Source organism: Thamnophis sirtalis, unplaced genomic scaffold (genome assembly GCF_051295495.1).
Source record: "Thamnophis sirtalis isolate CommonGarterSnake01/CBP01778 unplaced genomic scaffold, rThaSir2_p1.2 scaffold_4, whole genome shotgun sequence".
Lineage (NCBI taxonomy): Eukaryota > Metazoa > Chordata > Lepidosauria > Squamata > Natricidae > Thamnophis > Thamnophis sirtalis.
This window is the reverse complement of record NW_028261384.1, coordinates 82817525-82843706: the sequence shown is the minus strand read 5'-3', so window position 1 is coordinate 82843706 and position 26182 is coordinate 82817525. Positions and strand designations below refer to the sequence as shown.

Here is a 26182-nt window from a genome sequence, read left to right as displayed (position 1 = left end):
TTTCACAATTGACTGCAACTGCATTCCACATATAGCTCTCAGCAAAACTACAACTACATAGACTGAGGTTCTGCCTTCGGCCGAGTGCTCTTCAATATCTTCATAAATGATCTAGATGAGGAATAGAAGGGGAGCTCGTCAAATCTGCAGACAACAAGCTGGAGGGAGTGGTTAACATTTTGGAAGGTAGGTTGAAGATTCAGATTTGAAAGATTTGAGCACTGGGACCTATTCAAGATGCAATTCAGTGCTGAAAAGTAAGGCAGGAAAAAATTCACATATATAGAATGTCAGTTGGTCTTACCTGAACTGCATTTCTCAAAGGTCCTGTGAGATGAGTCACTGATGGGTATTCTCACATCCAATCTGCCCAGAGACTGAGGTTAAATTTGAGGCCACTCCTCTCTACTTCCTCTTCCTGGCTCTCCAGATTAATCGAAGGTCAAAGTCCAAAATCAGTACATGGGAAGGAAGGGGATAGGGAAGACAACACCAAACCCCACAGTCCCTGACTGACCAAAGCCACTAACCAAGTTCAGGACCCTCTGCGCTAGCCAGTGCATTACACGGTGGGAAGTGACTCATCCCATAGGACCTTTGAGAAATGCAGTTCAGGTAAGACTAACTGACATTCTCCAAAGTGACCTGTGGGAGGAATCACTGATGGGACATACCAAAACTAGCTGTCCATGAGAGGGAATCATTTGGCCTGAGCCCCCCAAGTGTCTAGCACTCCCTGAAGTATCCTCCTACCAAAAGAGGCCTCAGCGGAAGCATAAGCATCCAGCCTGTAATGCCTGATGAAAGGCGAGGGCGTAGCCCAGATGGCAGCCCTACAGATATCCCCAATGGGCGCCTGAGTAGACCAGGCCGCAGATGTGGCTGCACTCCTGGTGGAGTGTGCCATGATGCAGCCGGCACCAGTAGCCTGCATGCCTCATATACCCAAGTGATGGCCAGCCGAATCCATTTGCCTATGGTAGCAGGTGATACCTTTGCTCCTAGGGTAGAGGGCTGAAAGGAAACGAAGGGTAGAGGGCTGAAAGGAGCCTCCGACCTCCTGAGTGGAGAAATGCATTTCAGGTAGATAGGAGTGCCCTCCACATATCCAGGCAATGCCAGGACCGTTCCCTTTCCCCTATGGAAAAGAGTGTTAACCTTGGGCAAGAAGGATGGGTCAAGCTCGAGGACGATTCTTTTGTCATAAAGTGTACAGATTTGCCCTGGAAGACAGTGTGTTGAGTTTGGAAATACGTCTGGCGGAGGTAATCGCCACCAGAAATACAACCTTAAGGGTTATGAACTGAAGATTCATTGTTCTCAAAGGCTCAAAGAGAGCATTCATCGTGCCTGAAGTACTGTGGGAAGGTCCCATGTGGGGAACCGGTGTATCACAGGGGTCCTGAGATTAGCTGCCCCTCTGAGAAACAGCTTAATGACTGGGTGGTGTGCTAGGGATCGAGAACCCACACCTCCAAGGGCTGTGGCCAGGGCCGAAACCTGTCTCTGAGGTATTGTGGGTTAGGCCTTTCTCCAGGCCATCCTGGAGAAACTCCAGTATCTGTGGTACCGAAGCTGACGCTGGATCCACCTGTGTGGACCGACACCAAGCCACAAAGGAGGCCGAGGTCGCATCATAAATGTGTGTGGTAGATTGCCTCCTGGAAGCCTCAATGGTCTTGATCACTCTGGTTGAAAAATGGCCCGCTCTCAGTTGCTCCCGTTCAAGCGCCAAACGTTCAACTGAAGCCACTCTGGCTCCTGATGGACCAGGCTCCCCTGGCGCAGAGCCACTTACCCCTGTGGAATCCTCCAGTGGAGAAGCACTGATCTGTGCACTGATCTGGATCCAGGTCTGTGAACCAGAGTTGCTGGGGCCAATAGGGCGCTACCAGAATCACTTCCGCCCTCTCTAGCACTAACTTCCTCAGAACCCCGGGAAGGAGGGAGAGAGGGGGGAAAGCGTAGTGGTGGTCCGCCAGCCATCTGCAACACAGGGCGTCGACATCCACTGGTCCTCGAGTCGGGAATCGAGAGATGAAGTCCCGGGCCTGGGCGTTCGACAGGGTGGTGAAGAGGTCCACTGTTGGCCGACCGAACCTCTGACATATCTGCTCAAAAACGATGGGATAAAGTTGCCATTCCTTGTGGCCTACTGTCTCCCTGATGAGCCAATCTGCCTGCTGGTTTTCCACCCCGGAATTGTGCTCTGCTTGAATCGACAGAAGATTCTGCTCTGCCCAGTTTCCCAGCCGTACTGCTTTGTCTCGCAGCGCCAACGAGTGAGTGCCCCCTTGCTTGTTTACATGGACCTTGGCAGCAACATTGTCCGTCAGGACCAGGACATGTTGACCTCTGACTGTCCCTTGAAGTGGCGAAGTGCCAGGTATACTGCTCTGAGCTCCAGCCAGTTTATGTTCTTTTGTAGATCTGAGGGAGTCCACCGACCCTGAGCTAACTGGGCTTCCAGGTGGGCCCCCCCCAACTGAAAAGACTTGCGTCTGTCATCAGGACCAACCTGTCTGGCTCCCTACAGGGAGTCCTTGGCCAGTGCCGGGTACATCCACCAACAGAATGACAGGAATACCTGAGGTGGCACAAGGATCTTGAAGAGGGCGTCGCTTGTCCTGTCCCTCTAGTGTGGAAGCACCAACCACTGCAATTCCCTGGTGTGGAGGTGTGCCCATGGCACTATCAAGATGCATGAGATGAACTTGCCCAAGAGCCGAGAGAGAAGAACTACAGGAATAGAATGTGCCTTGCAAATCTCTTTAATCAACCCCACAATACTGTCCCTACGCTCCTGGGAGAAGAACACCTCACACTCACCTTGTCGATAATTGCTCCCAAATGTTGGATTCTAGTGGTGGGAACCAGATGACTTTTCTCAAGGTTGATTGAGAACCCCAGAGTCTGCAAGGTGTTAATTGTGCGACCCAGATCTCCCCTTGCCCTGTCTGCAGTCAAAGCTTGTACCAGGATGTCATCAAGGTAGCACTGCTAAGATGTCTTTGTATCTAATAATATTTTTCATACTACTAATATTTGAATGTGTCAATGCTTCCATTGTTGAAAGCCACATTTGAATTTCTAAATAATTCTTTTGGGGGGAAAAGCTGAAATAAAAAATAATAATAAACAAAGGTAGCACTGCAATCTGACCGGCATGGAACAGAGATGTCCGGCTGCAACAGCCAGTACCTTGGTAAAGGTCCTATGGGCTGACACCAAACCAAAAGAAAGGGCCCTGTTTTGATCGTAGACCCCTCTATATGAAAACCCGAGAAACCTCCGGTAATCTGAGGAAATCATGATATGGAGGTATGCCTCTGTGAGGTCAATGGATGCCAGAAAATCCCCCTGCCTAATCCCCTCTAGGATGGATTTGAGGAATGCCATTTTAAACTTGTGATAGACCAGTCTAGAATTTAACAGCTTCAGGTCTAAAATCACCCTCCATCCACCTGAACTCTTGGGAACAACAAACAGGTTGGAATAAAATCCCAACCATATCTCTCCTGCTGGAACCAGCTCCACTGTTTTGATATCCAGCAGATGCCGGATGGCCCTGCACATGAGATTGTTCTTGATCGGGTTCCTAGAGGAAGCTGAGAGACAGAATCTATTCGGGGATGAGAACAAAACTCTAACTTTAACCCAAACCTAACGGTATGAAGGACCCAAGCATCAGTAATGATGTGGTTCCAGCGACCCGCAAACAAGGTAAGGTGGCTGCCAATTGGGTGATCCGAGCCCGAATCACTTGTTTCTGCGGTAGGGACGGCCACCCCCTCCTCAAAAGGAACGCTTACTGGGCTGCTGGTACCTGTACTTGTCCCTAGAGTATTGCCGATCTCCCTGCCTGGGGTATTTGGGAGCAGAATACCTCAGCTACTGGAAGTCCTGATCAAGGAGCCAATAGGAGGACCTCCTGGGATAAGGTACAGGACGCTGATCTGAGTGCTTGGTTGTGGAGGGGAAGACCTTGCGCTTATTTTTGTCCTCTACTAGAATAGGGTCAAGGGAAGCGTCGAACAGCTTGTCTCCTACATATTCTACCGCTGCCAGATGCCATTTCGCTCTGGTCTCAGCCTGCCAATTGCGAAGTCACAGGAGACAGCTGGATGCCACGGAGGAGGACAGAGCCCTAGAAGAGTACTTAACTGCATCCAATGTGGCGTCTGCCGAGAACTGGGTAGCCGCCATCAGCTTCTTAATGTCCTGCAACAACCGAACGTCAGAAGCAGAGGTCCTATCATGGAGTTGTTCCAGCTACAGCAAGGTGGTTCTATTGAAAAAAGAAGCCCATGTCACAGCCTGAAAAGTCTTGCACAGGACCAGTTCCGCCTTCTTATCCTCCACCTTCATATAGTTGGAGATATCCCCTGTTACCATCTCAGAGGAGGAAGTCAGAGCAGCCACTGGAACATCCACTGTTGAAACCTGCAAGGCTTGAGCGAAGCTAGCGTTAAGATTATAAAATCTGCTATCATTACTCCCTGGTGTGGGAAAAGTCCCAGGCTTATCCCACTGAGTTTTGAGCACCTCAAGGAAAAGATCTGGAGTAGGGATCTCCTCCTTCTCTACCTGAGGCTTGTAAAAAGGCCCTTTCTTTGTCCCCCCCACTTGTACTAGGGATGGCAGGAACCTGGAGGGGGGGGGGCTGCTGCCCAGATCTGCTGTGGCCTTGGTCTTACACAGCAAGGAACCAAATAAGGCAGGAGGGAAAAGACCAGAAATAGTAGGTGCTTCTGGGACCTGGGAGTCCTCGTCTTCAGAAAACTCAATATCTTTTTGTCCCTTCTCTTCCAAACCAGACCCCTTGCTAGCAGTTGAAGGGGAAACTGATCTGTGCTTTCCAGCAGTCAAAATGCCGAGTTGGTCTGGATTACCTCATGGGGTCCCACGAGAGGAACTTCGTCTAGAAGACTAAAATTTGTGTTGCAGCCCCATGGCAATCCCCTGAGCAATGGACCTGACATTCTGAAAACTCTCAGGAAGTTCTGAAAAAGCTGGGGTGAGGCAAGGAGGCTCCAATTCAGGCCTGGAGGCTGCAGACTGAGAAGCCACATGAGGCCTAGTGGAACCGGCTGCAAGATGGCCAAAAAGATCCCCGAGGGGACCTGCAGACTATGCAGGAGAAAGAGGGGGAGACAAGGGGCTGTTTTATCTAGCTGACCCATGAAGGGAGCTTGGAGAACGATGCCGGGCTTCAGCCAATGGAGAAGGCTTGTGGGGGAAAGCGATCTGGATGGCGAGGGGTTGGTGCTATCCCTAATTTGCCTGCCAGCACCCTGGTGATGCGAATGTCAGGTTCCTGCTGCTTGCTTTCTTGAAGACATGGAGGTACTCTTCTTGGAGGTGGACTTCCCCCTCGTTAATGGGGCAGCCCCCCGGGAGGTCCCCTCATCCAGACTGAAATCACTTGGTGATCCAGGGGCAGCCGCTTCCCTGCGCCTCATGGCATCCGCCATTTTCCACCTTCTCCCCTCGCAGCTACGCGCGGTAGAAGATCTTTGCACTCCTCAGTTCCAGACATCCTGGGGCCTTTGCATGCAGTTCGGAGCCTCCTTTGAACTGGCACGTCCACGCAAATGCTGCCATCGATCTGCGGCTCAAATCAGCAGCCCCCCGCCAAACATCTGAGATCCCTCCCCGATCTTCAGTGGAGTACTGGCCAGCCAATACCTCCAGGCACCGGCAGTAACCTCCGAGAGCTATTGGCGAGCTGAAGCAGGAGTGCCGAACCTCTCTCTGCATCCACGTGCGTCTCGCAAAATGGCTGCTCACACAAAATGGCCACTGACCATGCGGTCCGACTGCTGAGCTGCTCTGACTGAGCTGCTCCTCCCAAAAAACCTTCCGAGCCATCTGGCAACCCCCCCAAAGCAAATTTGGGGTCACGGTCCACAGCGCCTCTGGCACACAGCCAGGAGCCGGCCCCCAGAATGGCGAGCGGTATGGAGGCTCCCACACTCACTGTAGCTAGCCCAGCTACTGCCTCAGCAGACAGATAACAAACATAGATGCACGGAGGGAAGGTGGGATGAATCAAGGGAGAAAAAATCTAATATTCTCAAGTCCAAACGAAGAGCCAGCAAAAACAGTTCTTATTGGGCCAAGACTGAGATTAATTTGCAGAGTCAGGAAGAGGAAGTAGAGAGGAGTGGCCTCAAATTTAACCTCAGTCTCTGGGCAGATTGGACGTGAGAATACCATCAGTGACTCTTCGCACGGGTTATTTTGGAGAATAGGTTGATACTTGGATCAAAAGTTTCAATTGTGAGAGGAATCTAGTAGACTACCACTTAAGTATGAGCCAGCAAGTGCTGCAGCTTCCAGACAAGCCAATACATTTTAGGCTGCATCAACAGAGGGCACGACAAGATCATGATAAGTGATAGTACGTTCTATACTGCACTAATGAGGTCGTACTTGGAGTGTGTACAGTTTTGTCACCATGATACAAAAAAGATGCCAAGGCCCTAGAAAAAGTGCAGAGAAGAGCAACAAAGATGATAAGAGAACTGGATATTAAATCACATTTATTTGTTTGTTTGTTTGTTTGTTTGTTTGACTTATATACCACTTCATAGGGCTTTCAGCCCCCACAGTCTGGGTCCTCATTTTACCCACCTCGGAAGGCTGGAAGGCTGAGTCAACCCTGAGCCGGTGAGATTTGAACCGCTGAACTGCAGATAACAGTCAGCTGAAGTGGCTGCAGTACAGCACTCTAACCACTGCGCCACCTCGGCTCTCAGGAGGGGGCTCTTCAGGAGAAAAAGCAACAAGAGAAAGAACATCTTACAAGAGTGACTTGTGATCTATTTCCTCACTGACTTTGTGGCAATCACATGATGCTATGGAATAAATTGACAGGATATCTTTCAAAAACCATGTTTTTCTTCTATTTTCTGGTTATAACCAGATATTTTCTCAAGAGAATAAAAGGCTCATAAAGACACATACCACTGGATCATACTCCCAAAGCTGATTGCCTTTTAAGTGATGGCATTTGAGCATTGTGACTGGACCATGAAGTTTGGAGACATCTAAGCACAAATCATCTGTTCGGATCTCCTTGTTAGCTGTGTATGAGAAAACCTTGAGAGAAAACCATATTTGATTACAGCATGATAGTTCATTATAAAATCTGAGTACAAAACCTCCTCCTAATGAAATATTTGGAAACCACCAGCCAAATGAATCTTTTTTGCTACTTAACAATTCCTAAACAATGACATTTATGAAATTTCCAGTGGCAATAAACTAATATTTTTCAAATTTCTCAAGTTTGTCTAGATTTACTTTTTCTTCTATGATATTAAAAATTGTAATTCTATGAGCACAATTGTGCTGTTGTAATGTATTGTATTATGTTTACTCACTCTAAACAAAAATAGGACATAACATTAACAAATTGTGTAAAGTGGTTTTTTTTTTAGCAGTGTCTATACTGACATCAGTGATGACAATTGCTATTAGAAATGATGGCTATTAATTGGGATTCCATATAGCTGAAATATGAACTGCATTTACTTATTTGATATGGTAATTAATTTAAATATTAATGATGCAATAGTATGTGGGGGCATAGGTGTATTTAAAATATAAAACGTTATTTCACACAAGATGCAAGCTTACATGGGTATCTTGCTGGAAGTGCCACAAAAATATTGACTAAATGCAATGTTTCCATATTCCATAAATCACTCAAGGCTTCAAGAGAAGGCAACAATGCTGCCAAATTAACTCTGGAAACAATCTGAATTAATTTGTGATAAAATCTTTAATCTAACCACCACCTGTGGAAATTCATACCAGTGACTCGCTTAAAGCTGATCATATCCTGATTCTCCATAAAATGGAATTTAGGCAACAAAAATGAAATGCACAGGTACAGTATAGGTGGTACGTTGCTCAACTGTAGTAACTGTGAAAGAGATCTTTGAGTCCTAGTGGGCAACCATTTAAATATGAGCCAGCCGTGTGCAGCAGCTGCCAAAAAAGCCAACACAGTTCTAGGCTGCATAAGCAGAGGGATAGAATCAAGATCACGTGAAGTGTTAATACCACTTTATAAGGCCTTGGCAAGGCCACACTTGGAATACTGCATTCAGTTTTGGTCACCACAATGTAGAAAAGAGGTGAAGACTCTAGAAAGAGTGTAGAGAACAGCAACAAAGATGATTAGGGGACTGGAGACTAAAACATATGAAGAACGGTTGCAGGAACTGGGTATGTCTAGTTTAATAGAAAGAAGGACTAGGGAGACATGATAGCAGTGTTCCAATATCTCAGGGGCTGCCACAAAGAAGAGGGAGTCAAACTATTCTCCAAGGCACCTGAGGGTAGAACAAGAAGCAAGGAGAGAAGCAACTTAGAACTGAGGAGAAATTTCCTGACAGTTAGAACAATTAATCAGTGGAACGGCTTGCCTCCAGAGGTTGTGAATGCCGCAACACTGTAAGTCTTTAAGAGGATGTTGGATAGCCATTTGTCTGACACGGTGTAGGGTTTTCTGCCTAGGCAGGGGGTTGGACTAGAAGACCTCCAAGGTCCCTTCCAACTCTGCTATTGTATTGTATTGATTCTTCAGCATAAGCTCCATTATTGATTAATTATAAAGATATATAAATATATCGTTTAAAATTATTTACTTCTCAAAAATAATAAAAACAAAATTTTTATTATTACCTGATTACCACCCATTCCATGGCAATTAAAAATTCCAACTTTTTCATTTTCTTTTCGTGCCATATTATCTAGACACTGATTTGTTTCTGCATTTCTTATCTAAAGAAAGGTAAAAAAAAATCAGATAGATAGATGGGAAAGAGAGAGAAACAGAGGGATGGGGGGTGGAGGAAAATATATACACACACACCAGATAGATATTAACTAACTTACACATTAACCTTAGAAAGTGTGAAGAAGGCCAAATTTGCCCATCATCTCTTTTAACTACTTGATGACAGGGTCATGTAGTCATTACGCTCATATTCTCTCAGTGATCATCCCTTTTGCTTTCTCTGTAAGTTTTAGCACCGTACGTGAGTGCACATACAGGCAGGAAGTGGGTGAGTGCGACAATACAAAGATAGAACAAGTATAACTATCACATTGCTAAGATTTGAAATGTGGTTGTTTTCTGTTATTTATCTTGGTTTTGCTCTTAAAAGTTTACATAGTCTGAGACATACTATACAAATATTTTATTTAAAAATGTGGGTATGCTGTAAACTTTCCAGAAACTGAAATTAGATTCTATTGGAGCCATGATGGTGAACCATCACACATGCCACAGGTGGAACGTGGAGCCATTTGTCAGGGCACCCGAGGTGCTGCCGTTAGCTGGCCACTGTGCATGTGCACACTGGCCAGCTGACTTCAGCCTTCTTCTTCCCTGAAGCCTCCGTAGCGCGAAAAACCGGCCGTGCGGGCAAACCAGAACATACTTTGGGAACATACTTCTGGTTTGCTTGTGGGGTCGGTTTTAGCCCTCCGGAGCTTTCAGGGCCTTCAGGCTTCCTGGAAGGCTTCGGAGGGCAAAAAACGACCCTACGAGCAAACCAGAAGTCACTTCCGGTATGTCCATAGGGCCGTTTTTCATCCTCCGAAGCCTTTAGGGAAGTCTCCAGAAGGCCCCTGAAAGCTCCGGAGGGCTAAAACCGGCCCTACGAGCAAACTGGAAGTCCATTTCTGAACTTTTTATAGTTTTTTATAGTTTTCTATTTATATTTAATCTTTTTAATTTTTTATATGTTTTTATTAATGTTATATATGTTTTAAATTGTATGTTAAATTATATTTGGGATATTAATTTTTCAAACTGCATTTAATGAAATTAAGTTTGGGAATACAAACATTTTCTATTTTTGTTTATAAAGACCGTTGGCTTACCTGAACGGTCGTTCTCGGGGCACTGCGAGGAGAGTCCAATGCTGGGTTAACACAGCCTATCTGCCCTTGGACTGAGTGATGTTTTTAGTTGACCACGCCTCCCTTTGCCTCTGCATGCTCAGTTCGAAAACGAAGGAAACCGTCCTGTAATCAGTTACAGTCAATACAGTCACATCGTTTACAAGAAATAAACACCCCGGGCGGGTTTGGACTCTCCTCGCAGTGCCCTGAGAACGACCGTTCAGGTAAGCCAACGGTCTTTCTCCAGTGCACTGCTCGGAGAGTCCGATGCTGGGACATGCCCAAGCTATTGAGTCCCAGGGTGGGGAAGCGCCGTAGCCTCTTGCATTTCAGCCACTCTTTGTAATACTCTTCTGCCAAAAGAGGCTTCGGCTGAGGCAAAGGTGTCAATCTTATAGTTTTTGATAAAGACCATGGGGGAGGCCCATGTGGCTGCTCTACAAATGTCTAGAATAGAAGCCTGGGTTGCCCAGGCCACAGAAGCTGCTGCGCTCCTAGTGGAGTGTGCGGTGACCCGTCTCGGAGCTGTCTTGCCCTGGTGTTCATATGCCAGCTTGATGCAAGTGCGTAGCCTCACTGTGTGAGAAGAGACCTTGCGGCCCAGGGACGCAGGGAGGAAGGAGACAAAGAGCGCCTCTGAACGGCGGAAGTCTTTTGTCCTCTTTACATACGTGTGCACGGCTCGCCTCACGTCCAACTTGTGCCACGCTCCTTAGGGTGAGAAGGATGGGGACAGAAATTGGGTAAAATAATCTCTTGAGTCCTGTGAAACAGAGAGTTAATTTTTGGAGTAAAGGACGGATCAAGTCTCAGAATTACTCTGTCCGGGTGAACTACGCACAGATCCTCCATGACAGAAAGAGCTGCCAGCTCAGATACCCTGCGAGCGGATGTAATAGCCACCAGGAAGGCAGTTTTGATGGAAAGGTGGCGCAGACTGGTCTTTCTCAAAGGCTCAAATGCGGCTTTTGTCAGAGCCTTAAGCACAAATGGAAGGTCCCATGACGGATACCGGTGAACAGCTGGAGGGCTGATGTTCGCAGCTCCCTTGAGAAAGCTCTTGATCTGAGGATGTTGACTCAGAGAGCGAGAGGAGCCCCTAGCCAGGATAGTAGACAGCGCTGCAACCTGACGTCTAAGGGTGCTGACTGCAAGACCTTTATCTAGACCCTCCTGCAAAAAGTCTAGGGTCTGAGGGATCGAGGCTGATGAGGCCTCTATGTCTCTAGTCTTGCACCACTGTGAGAATGTGGCCCAGGTGACATCGTAGATTCTAGTAGTAGAAGGCCTCCTGGAGGTTAGAAAGTCCAGGACAAGGCCCCTTCGAATGGTGTTGAGGACCCACTTGTCCGATGTTATCTCCTCCCACCTGTCGGCGTACAGCCGTAGCCGACCTCCAATGGGGGGGATCCCTGCGACCGTCACTTTCCCTCCTCGGAATGTTCTCCGAAAGGAAGACTGGGATTGGTTGGCACGAGCACCAAAGGGTCTGTCTTGGTGCCTATCCCCCCCTGCCTGAAAGGGTCTCTGGTAGGAAGAAGGGTGAGAGGATTGCCCTGTTTCCTGACTCCTGTAAGGTCTCTTACGAAAGGACCCCGCCCCTTTCCGGTCACCCCTTTTAAGGGTTGCAGGAAGTATCTTGCGTTTGTCTTTGGTTTTGGTGACAAACCTGTCCAGGGCTTCTCCAAACAGAAGGCCTCCCTTAAATGGGGCCGATGCCAGCTTCCACTTGGCTTTCATTTTGGCTTGCCAATGTCTAAGCCATAAGAGGCAGCGTAAAGTGATATTGGAAGCGAGAGCTCTGGATGAGAATTTGGCTGCTGTCAAGGTGGCATCCGCCGAATACTCGACAGCGGTAATAATTTTGGTTAGCTCATGGCGCCATCTAGACTTCCTGGGTGGTGGCCTAGACCTGAGTTGTCGCAGCCAGAATAAGGTGGCCCTGATAAAGAAAGAGGCAGAGGTGGATGCCTTAATGGCCCAGGCAGACGCCATGTGTGTTTTCTGACAGACCTTTTCTGACCTCTTATCTTCTGCCTTTAGTCCCTCTAGGAGCTCAGCTGGCAGGTTTGAGTTGGAAGTTAGAGACACAACTAGGGCATCTACTTCAGGGAATTTCAGGATATCCTCCATTTTCCCCTCCAGGGCATACAGTGCCCTGTCCCCCCCCACTGGGGTTGGTTAGCGTGCCTGGCTGTAGCCACTGGCGCTGCACAACGTCCATAAAGAGGTCAGGCACAGGGATAACCTCTGGTGTTTCTATTGTCTCTTTCAACAAGCCATGCTTGTGATCCCTGAATGTGGAAGCCTGAGCAGCCTCAGGTCTGGAAGCGGGGCCTAACTCTGTAGCCGTCATGGCCTTGTGTAAGATTGATTTGAATAAGGATGGCTTAAACAGGCCAGTGAATGCTGGTTTGTCAGGGGTAGGTTTTTCGTCTTCAGAAAGCACGAAAATTTCCCCTTCTTCCTGCTCAGAACTTGAAAGCCCAGAGTGAGATGGGCTGGAAGATTAAGAGGAGGATACAGGCTCCTTGGAAGTGGAGGCCTTCAGCTTGCGCTTTTCCTTTGGGGCCTTGTTCTTGCGAGAGCCCCTGTATTTAATGCCCTCAGCTATCCCTTGGGAAATGGCTAAGGAAATTACCTCCCTCATTTCATCGGAAACAGCAGGGCCTTTACCCCTCTTCAGTTTCTGCTTACTGGGCCTGCGATGGCTAGGCCTGCCTGAGCTGGATTCACCCTTCCCACACTGGGAATCCTGGATAGAATCACGTTCCTCTCCAATGGAGGAGCTAGAGGAGTCGGGGTACCCCCAAGAAGCTTCTGGAGACGGATCCCTGGACCTATAGTCATCCCCAGACAAGAATTCACTGTCCCCAGGGGATTGGGCCTCACGGTCAGGGGAAGCTGACTCTCTGCTGCGATGGTTTGGGCTAGGTTCTGGCTGATGGGGCCTAGAAACCTCCCTGGGATCCACTGTGGCTCTTGGTGAAGACCTTTCATTTGAGCCCTTGTGCCCTTTGCCTTTTTTCACAGAAGGATCCAGCTTGTTGCGTTTGCTGGAGGGCCCTGCCTGTTCCCCTAAGGTCTCCCTGCATTCCTCTGCCATTTCAGGTCCCCACGAGGCCTGGAAGATAGCTGGAGCTGGGATGGGCACGGGCTGGCTGAGGAGGCTCAAATGCACTCGCAGAATCTTCAGGAGGGAAGGGCTGCCTGGGGGCCGGATTCCTTCCTCCCACCGCCCTCGGTTCCCCGAGACTTATCTTCCTCTCAGGAGGGAGAGACTAGCTGGCTCCCCAGACTAGTCCCCAGCCTCCTTGCAGCGTTCTGCGGTCGCTGAGGGCTGGCTGTGGCTCTGCTTGGGCTGCCTGGGCTCTCCGCTTCTCTGCTTTCTCCGAAGGCAAGGCTGGAGGAATCAGCTCTCCACATGAGCCGCGCATTCTCTTTCTCCTCAACACGCTCCGAAGCGATCCAAAATGACGGCGGCTGTGCACGCAGCCTCCTCCCGCTCTTTTTAGCCTGACAGCCCGAAAAGCACGCGAAGGTTCCAACCGTCGCTGCTGTTGCTGGGCAGAATTGAGCAGCTGAATGGCCCCTAGTTAGAAGGCCTGCAGGCTCCCAAACCTCCATTTGAGGGAAATTTTCTCTGGGGCTCAGTTGGGGAAGGTCTGCCACCGCCCCTGCCGCTCCTGCCACTCGCCAGCCTCCGCTGGGTGAGGGTTTACAGTCCCCTGGAGCGCTTGCGACCAGCAGCTGCAGGGAAGCCCGGGTGCCCTCTTAAAGCGACACAAACCTCAAATCTTTGACAGTTCTTGCAACAGAGATACTTTTCTCTAATATGAGAATCCAAACGTGGTCCAAAGTGGGAAACTTTCCAGCCTATCTGACCTTAGACTGGAGGTCTCCCAAAATAGTCCTAACGGGCGGACTGAGTTTTCGAACTGAGCATGCAGAGGCAAAGGGAGGCGTGGTCAACTAAAAACATCACTCAGTCCAAGGGCAGATAGGCTGTGTTAACCCAGCATTGGACTCTCCGAGCAGTGCACTGGAGAATTTGTAATTATTAGTATTTAAAATACAAATAATTTTGTATTATACAAAAAATACAATTTTGTTAAGGCAAAATAACTATCAATGGCATGATGTAAACTTTGAGGCTTAATGCTTGGAAAGAAATGCTTTGTTCTTTTTCTCTGTTCTCTAACACTTATTTTCTTTTGTATTTTTATCTTACAATAAAATTTAATATAAAGAAAGCTTACTTCAAAGCTAATATAAAAATGGTTGTATAATCCTATATTCCTCTTTTACAGATAGACTTTCACACTAAGAAAAAACTCTGTGGTAATCCCACTGTACCAAATGTTATAGATTTCCACATGAAAAAGTATACGTGTTTAGTTATGACACGTTACACATTATATCTGGTATGGGCAATTAATTTTTTTCAAAGAAGGTGTCACAAGAAACAGACTGTTGTGGAGAGCTGTTGCCCCACTGCCCTGCCACTGTTAGTGCCCTGCCCACCATAGATGCTGCTGACTGGACTAAGACAGCCTGTGGGGCAGATGCAGCTTACAGGCAATAAAATGATCAGGTCTGCACTATACAGTATCATACATAAAATTATTACCTCTCCCAAAGAGAAATAGTGTCGTGGTATTTGGGAATCAGGATAAACATTCTCTAAATACCAGGAAAAAGGTTTGCACTGTAGCTTCTGTCTTAGTCCAAGTCGTGAAGAAATGTCTCCATAATCCACCTTTGTAACCCCTTTAAAGAAATACATATTACTGTTAAACTCTGCAGAGAACCACAATATTACTTTTTCTTTTATAAAGTTTTAGTGAAATATAAATACAGTAAATCATATTACTTCAAAACACCAATCTTTACACATAATCTTTAAAAAGGGCTCTGAAAAACTATAATAAATTTGATTTTAAACTATTAGGCATGGATACAATTTTAAAAAGTAATTCTATAATTCAGCTTATCAGCCCTGCCCCATCTGGTTCTCTAGGAAAGAAAAACACTTGACTCCATCTGAAGATTTCAACGATCTTTTATCAGACAACTGGATGCTGTGAAAGCAATACAGAAAATCTGCACAAATTGCTACATTGTTCCAAACTTTTAGCCTTCCCCCTTTGACTAGTTCATCAGTGTCCAAGAGGATGGTAGTTGGATGTTTTGAGTACAGGACATTTCGAGAAGCAGTTAACATTCCATTCCCAGGTCCTGGGCGCCCAAAGATACTTGAAGTGTCCAGATGACACTGGTTCACACCTTGCCTCTTGTTTCCACTAGTCCCTTCCTCCCCCCCCCCCCCCTATTTACAACAGGCCCTCTTACCACTCATCTCCCTCTCTGGGTTGTGGTAAACTGCAACACAAGCAACAGGGAAGGCAGCCTGACATGCCTTCACAGGGACATTAATCTTAGAAAGAGCAGAGAGTGATTAGAGGAGGTCTTGTTTATGCAGATATTAGTTATGGAATCTCTGTAGTCTGGGAGCGTGCTCATGCCATGCATACATCCATTTGGTTTCAGAAGGGGGGAAATGTTTCCAAGCTACTAGGTATTGGACTTTTTATGTGCTTATGGGAGTCAAGAATGTCTTTAACTTAAAATGTTGTTCTATTTCAATCAGGGTGCTCAAGGAAGAGATTAGTGCCAGCTTCAGCAAACCTGCAATGAAATACCGGATGGATTTCTCCAAGGTCTTTGGGAAATATAAATTGTATGTGACAGGGTTAATGATTTTACAAATGGGAAAAGGACCAACATCTGGAGCCTAGTTTTTTCGATGTTTGTCAACTGTTTTCAGTATAAATCAGAATGTTATTAAAGTATACTAGGATCCTCTTGTATAGAGGTTCATGCAGGAACTACATTTATAAATTGCATGAACACGGTGGGGGTACCATGGAGCCCAAAAGGGAGGATCCAGAACTGGGAACATCCCAATGGAAAGTTAAATGCAGTTTTCCACTCATCCCCTTCTTTAATTCTCACTCTGTAATAGGCTTCCCACAAGTCCAATTTAGTGAAAATCTACCCTTTTGCCAGATGGCCTCACACTGTGATGGTGAACCTAGGGCACACGTGCCAGAGGTGGCACCCAGAGCCCTCTCTGTGGGCATGCGTACTGCCCCAGCTCAGCCAGCCTCACCTCCCCTGGGCTCTTGAGTTTCAGAGATCTTTGAAAGATGAGGAAAGTGTGAGCCTGGTGGGGTGGAAAGCAGTGACCCAGTGGATGGATGGGGTAAGAGAGAGGCAGGCAGCACTGTAAAGTCCCTGCAGTCAAGTAAGGGCAAACAATCATGGGAGTACTGCAGTAGCAGTAATTTTTGGACCAAGTCATAAGTAGTTTTTTGGGGGTCACTGTAACTTCGAATGGTTGCTAAGTGATCCATTGTGAGTCAAAGACTACCTGAGTTTCCACATATTATTATCAAGCTACGTGCAGAATAGAAATATAGAGACCAGAGGTACAGAAGTATAAACAAAAAATGGGAAGAAAGGTACAGATATGTGTGCAGAGAAAATCTACTTAGGTTTCTATTCCCTTGTGAAGAGAGAAGTAGGACAAAGACAAACTTTTGGGTTGTGGCTCCAATTATATTTGATTGTGGCTCCAATTAACAGCAGGGACAGAGAATTAATTGATAGAACATTTCTGTCCCCAGCAATCTAAAATTAACAGGGTTATCAGTGCATGTAACATAGATGTTTGTGTGGGTAAGATTATCAGTCCTGCTGCCAAGCAAAACCAAGCATTTAATAATGAGTGCCATACCATGTCCACGAAGCAAACAAGTGGCAAGAAAGTAGGGGCATCAGGCATAATACAAGTTATGTAGACAGTAAACACAGGGTCAATCAAAATGGGCTCAAATGTCTATACACCAATGCACAGAGTATGAGGAATAAACAGGGTGAATTAGAAATTCAAGTAAATGAGGGCAGATATGATATTGTTGCCATCCCAACTTGGTGGGATGAAACCACAAATGGAACATACAGCTAGAAGGATTTAAATTATTTAAAAGAAATAGACCAAATAAAAGAGGAGGTGGAGTTGCACTATATATTAGAAATAACTACATCTCTACAGAAATAGGACACAGCAATGATGAAAATTGCCTTGAATGCATTTGTGTGAATATAAAAGGGTGAAAAACAACATTGCTATAGTTTTATATTATAGGCCACCCAACCAAGCAGAGGAAGTAGATGAACTTTTTGCTAGTCAGCTAACTAAGGTATGTAGGAAGCACACCACAATAGTAATGGGGGATTTTAACTACCCTGACATCAACTGGGAAACAAACTCTGCACCAAGTGGAAGATCCAACAGGTTCCTAACAAACCTAGCAGAAAACTTTGTTTCCCAAAAAGTAGAGAAGGGAACAAGGGGATCAGCCATATTGGACTTAATTCTCACTAACAGAGAGGAAATGCTAGAAGGTGTTGAAGCCATAGGAACCCTGGGGGCAAGTGATTATGCAATATTGGAATTCAACATTATGCAAACACAAGTAGTAGAACAAAGTCAAACTAGAGTCTTGGACTTTAAGAGAGCTAATTTCAATAAACTTAGAGCTTGGGAAGGATTCCATGGAGGAGAATCCTCAAGGATAAAACAACCCAAGAAGCTTGGGAAATTTTGAAAAGTGAGATTATAAAAGCCCAATCTAGCACAATACACAAGAAGAAAAATAACAACCTCCAAAAGAAACCAGCATGGCTGCATAAAGAACTCTCTGAAAGACAAAAAGGATGAGTATAAAAAGTGGAATGAGGAGGACATAACTAAGGCAAAATATCAGCAAATAGCCTGAGCCTGTAAAGATGAAGTGAGGAAAGCTAAGGCTCACAATGAAGAAAGTCTTGCGACAGAAGTGAAAAATAACAAAAAGCGCTTCTTACAACATGTTAAAAACAAAAAAAAGTCAAGGAAACAATTGGTCCATTGCTGGGAGAAAGTGGCAAGAAGGTGACAAGCAACAGGGAGAAAGCAGAACTATTTAACTCATTTTTTGCAGCTGTCTTTACACAAACAGTTCAACCTATCAAAAACAGCTCCACAAAAATCAAATTAGGAACACAAATTGAAATAGGGAAGAAAATGGTAAGTGAGCACCTGTCTACCCTAGACGAGTTCAAATCACCAAGACCGGATACATTTCACCCCAGGATTCTGAAGGAACTGGCAGACGAGATCTCAGAATCACTGAACTATATCTTTCAGAGATCCTAGCGCACCAGGGAACTGCCAGAGGACTGCAAAAGAGCTGATATGGTTCCCATCTTCAAAAAAGGGGGAAAAGATAGATCCAGGAAACTACAGACCTATCAGCATGACCTCAATATCAGGGATGATTCTAGAAAAGATAAGCAACGAATTAGCGAACACCTAGAAGGGAAAAAAGTTATAGCCAAAAGCCAACATGAGTTTATCAAAAACAGATCATGCCAGACTAATCATTGCATTATTTGACAAAGTGACAAAATTAGTGGACCAGAGGAATGTTGTCAATGTAATTTACTTGGACTTCAGTAAGGCATTTGATAAAGTAGACCATAACCTACTAATAGATAAAGTAGAAAAATGTGGATTAGACAGCATCAGCATCATAACTGGCTGACCAACCGCACTCAATGTGTAGTCCTCAGTGGAACTGCATCTACATGGAGGGAAGTATGCAGTGGGGTACCCAAGGCTCTGATTTAGGCCCAGTACTCTTCAACATCTTCCTCAATGATTTGGATGAGGGGATAAATGGAGAACTCATCAAATTTGCAGATGACACCAAGCTGGCAGGAATAGCCAACATTCCAGAAGATAGGCTTAAGATACAGAAGGATCTTGACAAACATGAACACTGGCCACTAGTTAAAAAAATGAAATTCAATGGTGAAAAAATTAATGTTCTACAGTTAGGCAAGAAAAACAAAATGCACAGGTACAATATAGGGGTACCTTGCTCAATAGTAATAACTGTGAGAGGGATCTTGGAATCCTAGTGGACAACCATTTAAATATGAGCCACCAGTGTGCAGCAGCTGCTAAATAAGCCAACACGGTTCTAGGCTGCATAGACAGAGGGACAGAATCAAGATCACGTGAAGTGTTAATACCACTTTATAATGCCTTGGTAAGGCCGCACTTGGAATACTACATTCAGTTTTGGTCACCACGATGTAGAAAAGAGGTGAAGACTCTAGAAAGAGTGCCTGGTCGAAGTTTCCGATGGCTGTATTACCTGCTGGAGTACCCTTCTATCGAAGAATGCCTCTGCAGATGCAAATGCATCCAGTCAGTAATATTTGATAAAAGGTGACGGCAAGGCCCAACTGGCCACCCAGTAAATATCCTCAATTGGAGCCCTAGTGATCCATGCCGCCGAGGTGGCCGCGCTCCTAGTGGAGTGGGCCATAATGCCACTGGGCACTGGCAACCGTTGGGTCTCATAAGCACGTGCAATAGCTGCTCTTAACCAACAACCAATGGTAGATGGTGTGACTCTGGCTCCTAGGGTAACTAGAATGAGACAGAAAGAGCCTCCAACTGTCTAATGCTGTGATGGAGAACCTATGGCACTTGTGCCACAAGTGGCACACTGAGCCATTTGTCAGGGCACGTGAGGCGTTGCCCTGTCAGCCCCAGTGTGCATGTGCGCACTGGCCAGTTGACTTTGGCCTTCTTTTGAGACCATCTTTTGCCCTCCAGAGGCTTTCCTAAAGGCTCCAGAGGGCAAAAAATGCCCTTATGGCCGAACCGGAAGCCTCTGGCTATTTTCGCCCTCCCCAGGCTCCTAGAAAGCCTATGGAGCTTGGGGAGGGTGAAAAAAGAGCGTCAAAATCAGGGGGGACGGACGCTGGTCGCACATACATACAGAGGCGGGAATCATGTGCACATGGGCCAAAAGTGGGGGGAGCGCACTCCCTCCCCCGCTTTTGGCACACAAGCCAAAAAAGGTTCGCCATCTAATGGAAGCAGTGCACTTCAGATTGCCTTTGCCATAGATGTTCCCTGTCGTGAGATTGGCCAGTACAGCTGTCCAGGAGAACGACTTCCTGAGCCCTGCGGAATGGGGGGTTTACTTTTGAAAGAAAGGGAGGATCCAGTCTAAGAACTACTCTATTGTCATGGAACACGCACTTGTCATCCCTGATTGAAAGAGCCCCTAGATATGAAATATGGCTAGCCGACGTAATGGCAACCAGAAACACTACTTTGAGCATCAGAAACTGTCTACTGTTGCTCTGCTGAGCCAGTCGGCTTGATGGTTCACTGATCCCGAAATGTGCTCTGCCATGATTGATGCGAGAAGTCCCGCCCATGCTGCAGCTTTTGAGCCTTGAATCACAATGCTTTCGAGTGAGTCCCCATTGATGGTTGATGTGGGTTTTTCTGACCATGTTGTCCATCAAGAGAAGAATGTGTCTTCCTTCGTGGTGTTTCCGGAAATGGCGGAGGGCTAGTCAGGCCGCCTCGAGCTCCAATTGATGTTGTAAAGCAGGTCTGATGGAGTCCACTGTCACTGCGCCAGATGTGTGTCCAGAAGGGCCCCCCAGCTGAATAGACTTGTATCTGTGGTCAGGGTGCTTCTCAGCAGATCTCTGATCCCTTGTCCAATGCTCGAGACAGGCACCAACATAGTGACAGTGGAAGTGCTTGTGTTTAGCTGTTGGTAAGGGAGCATAGACCATTGTAGGGTTCTGGTGTGTAGCCAGGCCCAAGGAAGAATTCTGATACTCTTGCCCAACAACCTGGATAGGACAGAGCCAGATCAATGACCTGAGACTGTCTTGCTGGTCTGGTGACAAGATGATCTTTCTTGCTGTAGTGTCTATCACCGCCCTCAGGTGCAGGAGTTGAGTCGTGGGAATTAGATTACTTTTTTTGAAGTTCACAGAAAACCCGTGAATCTGAAGAGTTCAAATGGTGAGAAGGTCTTGCCAGGCCTGTGATGGTGATGTCGCCTGGACCAGGATGTTGTTGAGGTAATACTGGATCCTCACTGGGTTTGCGCAGAGATGGGTCATTAAGGCTGCAAGAACCTTGGTGAAGGCTCTGGGGGCAGAGGCTAGTCCGAATGGCAGTGTCCATGGTAATGTACCCCTGCGTGTGAGAACCTGAGAAACCTCCAGTGTTCTGGGAGGATTATGTGTAGATATGCCTCTGTGAGGTCAATGAAGGCCAGATGGTCTCCCTCCGAGACCCTCGAGGATTGACTTCAGCGAGGACATTTTGAACCTCTGATATTCTAAGTGGGTATTGAATAGCTTTAAATCTAGAATCGCACTCCAGCCCCCCGAATTCTTCAAAACTACGAAGATGTTGCAGTAGAACCTCAAGCCTAGTCCTGTCTATGGAACTAGCCCTATAGCTTGAATGTCTAGCAGGTGCTTAACTGTGGTCCTCATTGAGGCCCTGCTTCATCTTGTTCTTGGAAACCAAGAAAGTGGTTTGGGGAAAGGAGAGGAACTCTAGTCAGAGGCCTACCCGTACTGTGCTTAACACCCAGGAGTCAGAGATGATGTTCTCCCACAGGTCTGTGAACAAGGCAAGGCCTATGGAAGGACTCGATCCCGAGTCACTTGCCCCTGAGGAAGGGATGACCGCATTCCCCTTGAAATGGCCTCGTGCCCTGAGACTAAAACCTGGGCCTATCAGAATGGGCCTGGAAATACCTATGATGTTAGAAGTCCGACTCTGGAGGGCGGAAGGAAGACCTTCAAAAGTAAGGCTAAGGACATTGGTCCTGTCGCTTGGTGGAAGTGGGCAAGACCTTGAGCTTCTCCTTGTTCTCCACTAAGATGGATTCTAGTGACTCACTAAACAAGGAATCCTCCATAAATGGAGAGGAAGCTAATTTCTACTTGGATTTAGTGTCTGCCTGCCAGTTACGCAACCACAATAGTCTTCTAGACATGACAGAAGAGGATAGTGTTTTGGATGCATACTTCACCGTGTTAAGGGTGGCGTCCATAGAGAACTATGTGGCTGCCATCACTTTGTTTACATCCTGTTGAAGACGTGGATCCCCAGGAGGAAGCCGTTCTTGCAGTTGACGTAACCACAAAAGGGTTGTGCGATTAAAGAAGAAAGTTGCGGCCACAGTCTTAATGGCCCAGGCATGTGACTGGTACATCTTATGCAATGTCAGCTCAGTTTTCCTGTCCTCAGCTTTTAGGTTGTCTGCTATATTTCCTATTACTAATGAGGCTGAGGAGGCCAAAGCCACCACAGACACATCAATAGATGGGACCTGAAGAGCCTGCATGAAGCTTTGTTCCATGTTATAAAACCTACTATAGGCATTGCCCACAGGATTGGGAATGCTCCCGGCCAGGCCCATTGCTTTTTTACCATGTCTAGAAATAGCTGTGGTGCCAGAATCTCCTCCTTTTTCACTAAAGGTTCTGAAAATAGACCTTCACTTAAATTTTGATGACTAGTGGAGGCAGCAGGAGTTGAGGCTCCAGTTCCCAATTTGGTAGTGAAATGAGCCTTGTGGAGAAGAGATTTTAAAAGGGACAAAGAAAACAGACCTGTAAAGGCTGGGGGAGGGGTGTTTGAGACCAGGACCTTGTCATCATCGGACATATCTAGGTCATGCTGAGTCTCGTTGCCAAACAGGGAACCCTCACTGGCTAGAGAAGGGGAGCCAGCCTAAGGCCCTGAACAGCTAGCAGATTCTGGGAAGGCTGGGAAGAGTGCTGGGTCTTGCAGGACTCCCTGTGGGTAGGATGGGCCTCCCTGTGAAATGGCCTTGGTGATGAGCATATTATCTGGGATGCCCTGCATATAACCTTGGTCAGTCAGAGGTTGCACCTCCAGAGATGGAATGGCGGCCTGAGGAGCCAGTAAGGCGCGGGGCTGATCATGGTCTACCTCAGGAGCCCATAATCAAAAGGGTCTACTGACATCTCTAGCATATCCTTGGTCGAAATGGGAAGGGATAGGGAGATATCTGCTCCAGACGAACCCCTCAAAGAAGCCAGGGAAATAGGAGAAGAGATCGAGACTATGGACCTGCAGGGAGACCATGATCTGGCCGGAGATGGACTGGGCTGAGTTTCATGACCCTCTCTATGCCATTCAGCTCTGGCCACCCTCTTATCCAGCGCCTTTTGCCTTCTTTGTTCATCCCTAACAGTAGCCCTAGATGGGCGCTGGGCAGCTGGGGCTTTGTAACTTCTGCTTCTGATATTGACCTGGAAGAGGTAGTGCCCAAACTAGGGTCCCTGGAGAAGGCAGGAGGTCCTGCTGCACTATCCCTTCTGGTGTCTGCCATTTTTGAGCCACTCTACTTACTCACACTCCTTCGACCTGACAGTATGACTGCTGGTGCCTCCGAGCGCTCCAACAAAGAAGAGAGGGTCAGTCGCTCACACCGGTCTCTCCGTTCTGAACAGCAGCGCTGATGTTCGTAGGGAAAGGAAGCTGACTCCATGTGGCTGGGCTCCCAAAATGGCTGCCGCCGCCACCAATCTCACTCCTGCAGATCTCCATAGCTTGTAGAAACAGCCAAAATGGGCTATTTCCAATGCTACTGCCTCGCTGTGGAGAGACCCCTTTTGCAGTTTAGCGGAGCCTACAAGGACTCTCCTGGCTCCACGTGGCCAAGGGAAGCCGAAAATGGCCGCCGGAACCTCCGGCGCTCTGAAACAGGTGGCAACGTTACACGGCCCCTATTATGGTCAAACAGCTTTTAAATAAAAGCCAAATGAAACTATACAAATTTAGAATTGGCAATAATTGCAGAAAGGATTAGGAATGGAATCCAGTCAGGAGCCAGACTGAGTTGAAACAGGGGGCCAAGGAGAGAGTCAGAGGCGTGGTTTAAAAATTGTGACTCAGTCATTGGACCAATCAGAACATAATCCCATTCCTGGACCCTTCTGCAATATCTAGGAGAATGTACAATACACACATGCACATGTATATGTCAATAATTCATGAAGTCAATAGTACCATAATTTATGAATTTGACAGATGAAGGGGACTTTATGTAGTAATTATCAATTACTATATTAAGTAGTACTATATACTCAATGTATATTTAGCATAAGCTGCAAAAAATAAACTGTGTAATTAAACCATATTTGAGAGAAACTACTTTGCAAGTGCTATTGAAGAAAATTTTATATTTTATCCAAATAAGAACCAAAAATAACCAGAAGACCAAAATAAAATTATATCATGTTGGTATCAAGTTATATAACTCAGTTTGAATTATTGGGATTTTTATGCTAAGGTACCTTGCTCACCTGGAGAAATTATGTAAAAAAAATTTTTGAATTCATCCATCCAAACTTCTGCAAGTCGCCTATTATTTTTATTAATAATCTGTCCAGTGCCTCCTGGAAAAGTGTAAGGAGTGGCTTTTCGAAAAACATGTCCCACATGTGAACATGTCACTATTTCCAAAGTTCCTCCACATTGCCAAATCTGAAAATGCCAAAAAACAATTAAAAATCATTTGCAATAATATAGTACATATAAAATTAAAAATAAGTTATAGTTGTATATTAAAACCTGACCTGTAGAGACTGAATTTTCAGGTGCTCCCTTTGTATCACTTCTTTCTGGCATATGAACAAGGCTTATGTATGCCTTTAATAACACTGCAGAAACATTTATGTGAAGATCCTTCTGTTTCTACTGAAAAATATACCCAAACATATGGAATTTAAAAGGATTATTTCTTACTCTGAATGAAATCTCTAGGTTTTCTCCTCCCCATATATCCATTCCAGCATCATATGTTCCAATTTCTTGAAAATAATCTCTGTCTATGGAAAAGAGGCCTCCTGCCATTGTAGGTGTCCTAAAACAAGAATAAAATTTTCTGAACTGAAATGTGATATTTATCAATGCTTAACAGTGAACTCAAATGGTGAGTGCCAATCAAAATGTAGATAAAACCGGACCACTGAGAAACAAGAAGGCACTGGCCTACTCCAGAGCTTTGTGGATATTCACTACAGCATTCTATTATTGTACAGTAGTGCTTCACAAAAAAATTTCATTATCCAGCTAGTTATCTATAAGTCCTTCTTACCGCTTATCAGAGTCCTTATTTAAAGTCCTGGTGGTCACTGGATAATGGGTCTGTGTGTTGTTATCAAAGAAAAACCATTATTACCCAATTTGGGTAATTTACCCAGGTTCGGAAGCACTACTGCACAGAGTAAAGAAAATAACTTTGATCGGGATTACTAAAGTAACAGTGAAACACTCCTTAAATTAAAATAATATGGGAGCATTATGAAAATGACTCAAGACACTCCCCCCGCCCTGGAATTCACATGAATGTAATACAGGGATGAAGGGAAGAATAATCAGATTTGAAAATAATGAAATCTAAAATAAGCAATCTAAATAAATATATTTTTGGTCCACTGTGGAGTCTGCCTTGTAGGGTTGACAATTATCATCCAATCTATATTACTTCAAAAGTAAACCATATTTATAACTATTTTATAACTAAAATAGAGTGTGTGTGTGTGTGTGTGTGTGTGTGTGTGTGTGTGTGTGTATGTATGTATGTATGTATGTATGTATGTATGTATGTATGTATATTAGATACATATAATTCTATAGGATTAAGCTTTTTTCCCTCCTGGATCTATTAAATTTTGTGGGGATGACTTATGAAAAGAAAAGATAGCATAACAGCTAGATTCTGAGTTATTGGTAGATAAATTACAGCCTCCCTCTTATTTTATTGATTTTTATTAATGACTATAATGATTCTGAAAATCAGGAAACAGCAATAATCCGTATTCTAAAAAAAGAAAACAGATTTTCTAGATAATTATTGTCTAGTCATTTATTAAAGATCAGCAGCAAATATTAAATGTGCTTTGAGATTCTTTGCCATTTATTGCAAGGATTAGGAAGAATGAGAAAAAATATGAAAAAAAAACCCAAGTTTTGAATTCTCACATTCATAAAACCAAAATTATGAAATGTCTTGGAATATTTTTTCAAGCTTCCAGTGGGGAAAAATGCTTATACTATATAAAAAATGCTTATACTATATAATTCATAAAAGCAACCTCAGCAATGGAATTTTTTACTAATCATGGAGTATCTTATCTGTCTAATGGTTACTATAGGCAGTCCTTGATTTATGACCACAATTGGGATCAGAATTTCCATTGCTAAGCATGGCGGTTGTTGTTTATTTATCTATTAAAATTTATATGCTGCCCATCTAACTATCCAAAGAGACTC

The 26182-nt window shown here is 45.6% G+C and overlaps 1 protein-coding gene across 3 annotated transcripts in view; it reads right to left on the bottom strand.

Moving 5' to 3' along the window:
• Positions 1-26182, bottom strand: part of GALNT1 (polypeptide N-acetylgalactosaminyltransferase 1) — an 83461-nt gene that overhangs the window by 4587 nt on the left and 52692 nt on the right. For 2 of the 3 annotated variants that reach the window (XM_014070845.2, XM_014070844.2), the window contains exons 8-12: positions 24653-24770; positions 24211-24391; positions 14555-14694; positions 8698-8796; positions 6970-7104 (exon numbers count right to left, since the gene is read on the bottom strand). In XM_014070845.2, the coding sequence (XP_013926320.2) occupies positions 6970-7104; positions 8698-8796; positions 14555-14694; positions 24211-24391; positions 24653-24770 (673 nt within the window). Of the gene's footprint in view, positions 1-304; positions 4289-6969; positions 7105-8697; positions 8797-14554; positions 14695-24210; positions 24392-24652; positions 24771-26182 lie in introns of all 3 variants that reach the window. The other variant, XR_015696400.1, reaches the window with a different exon arrangement.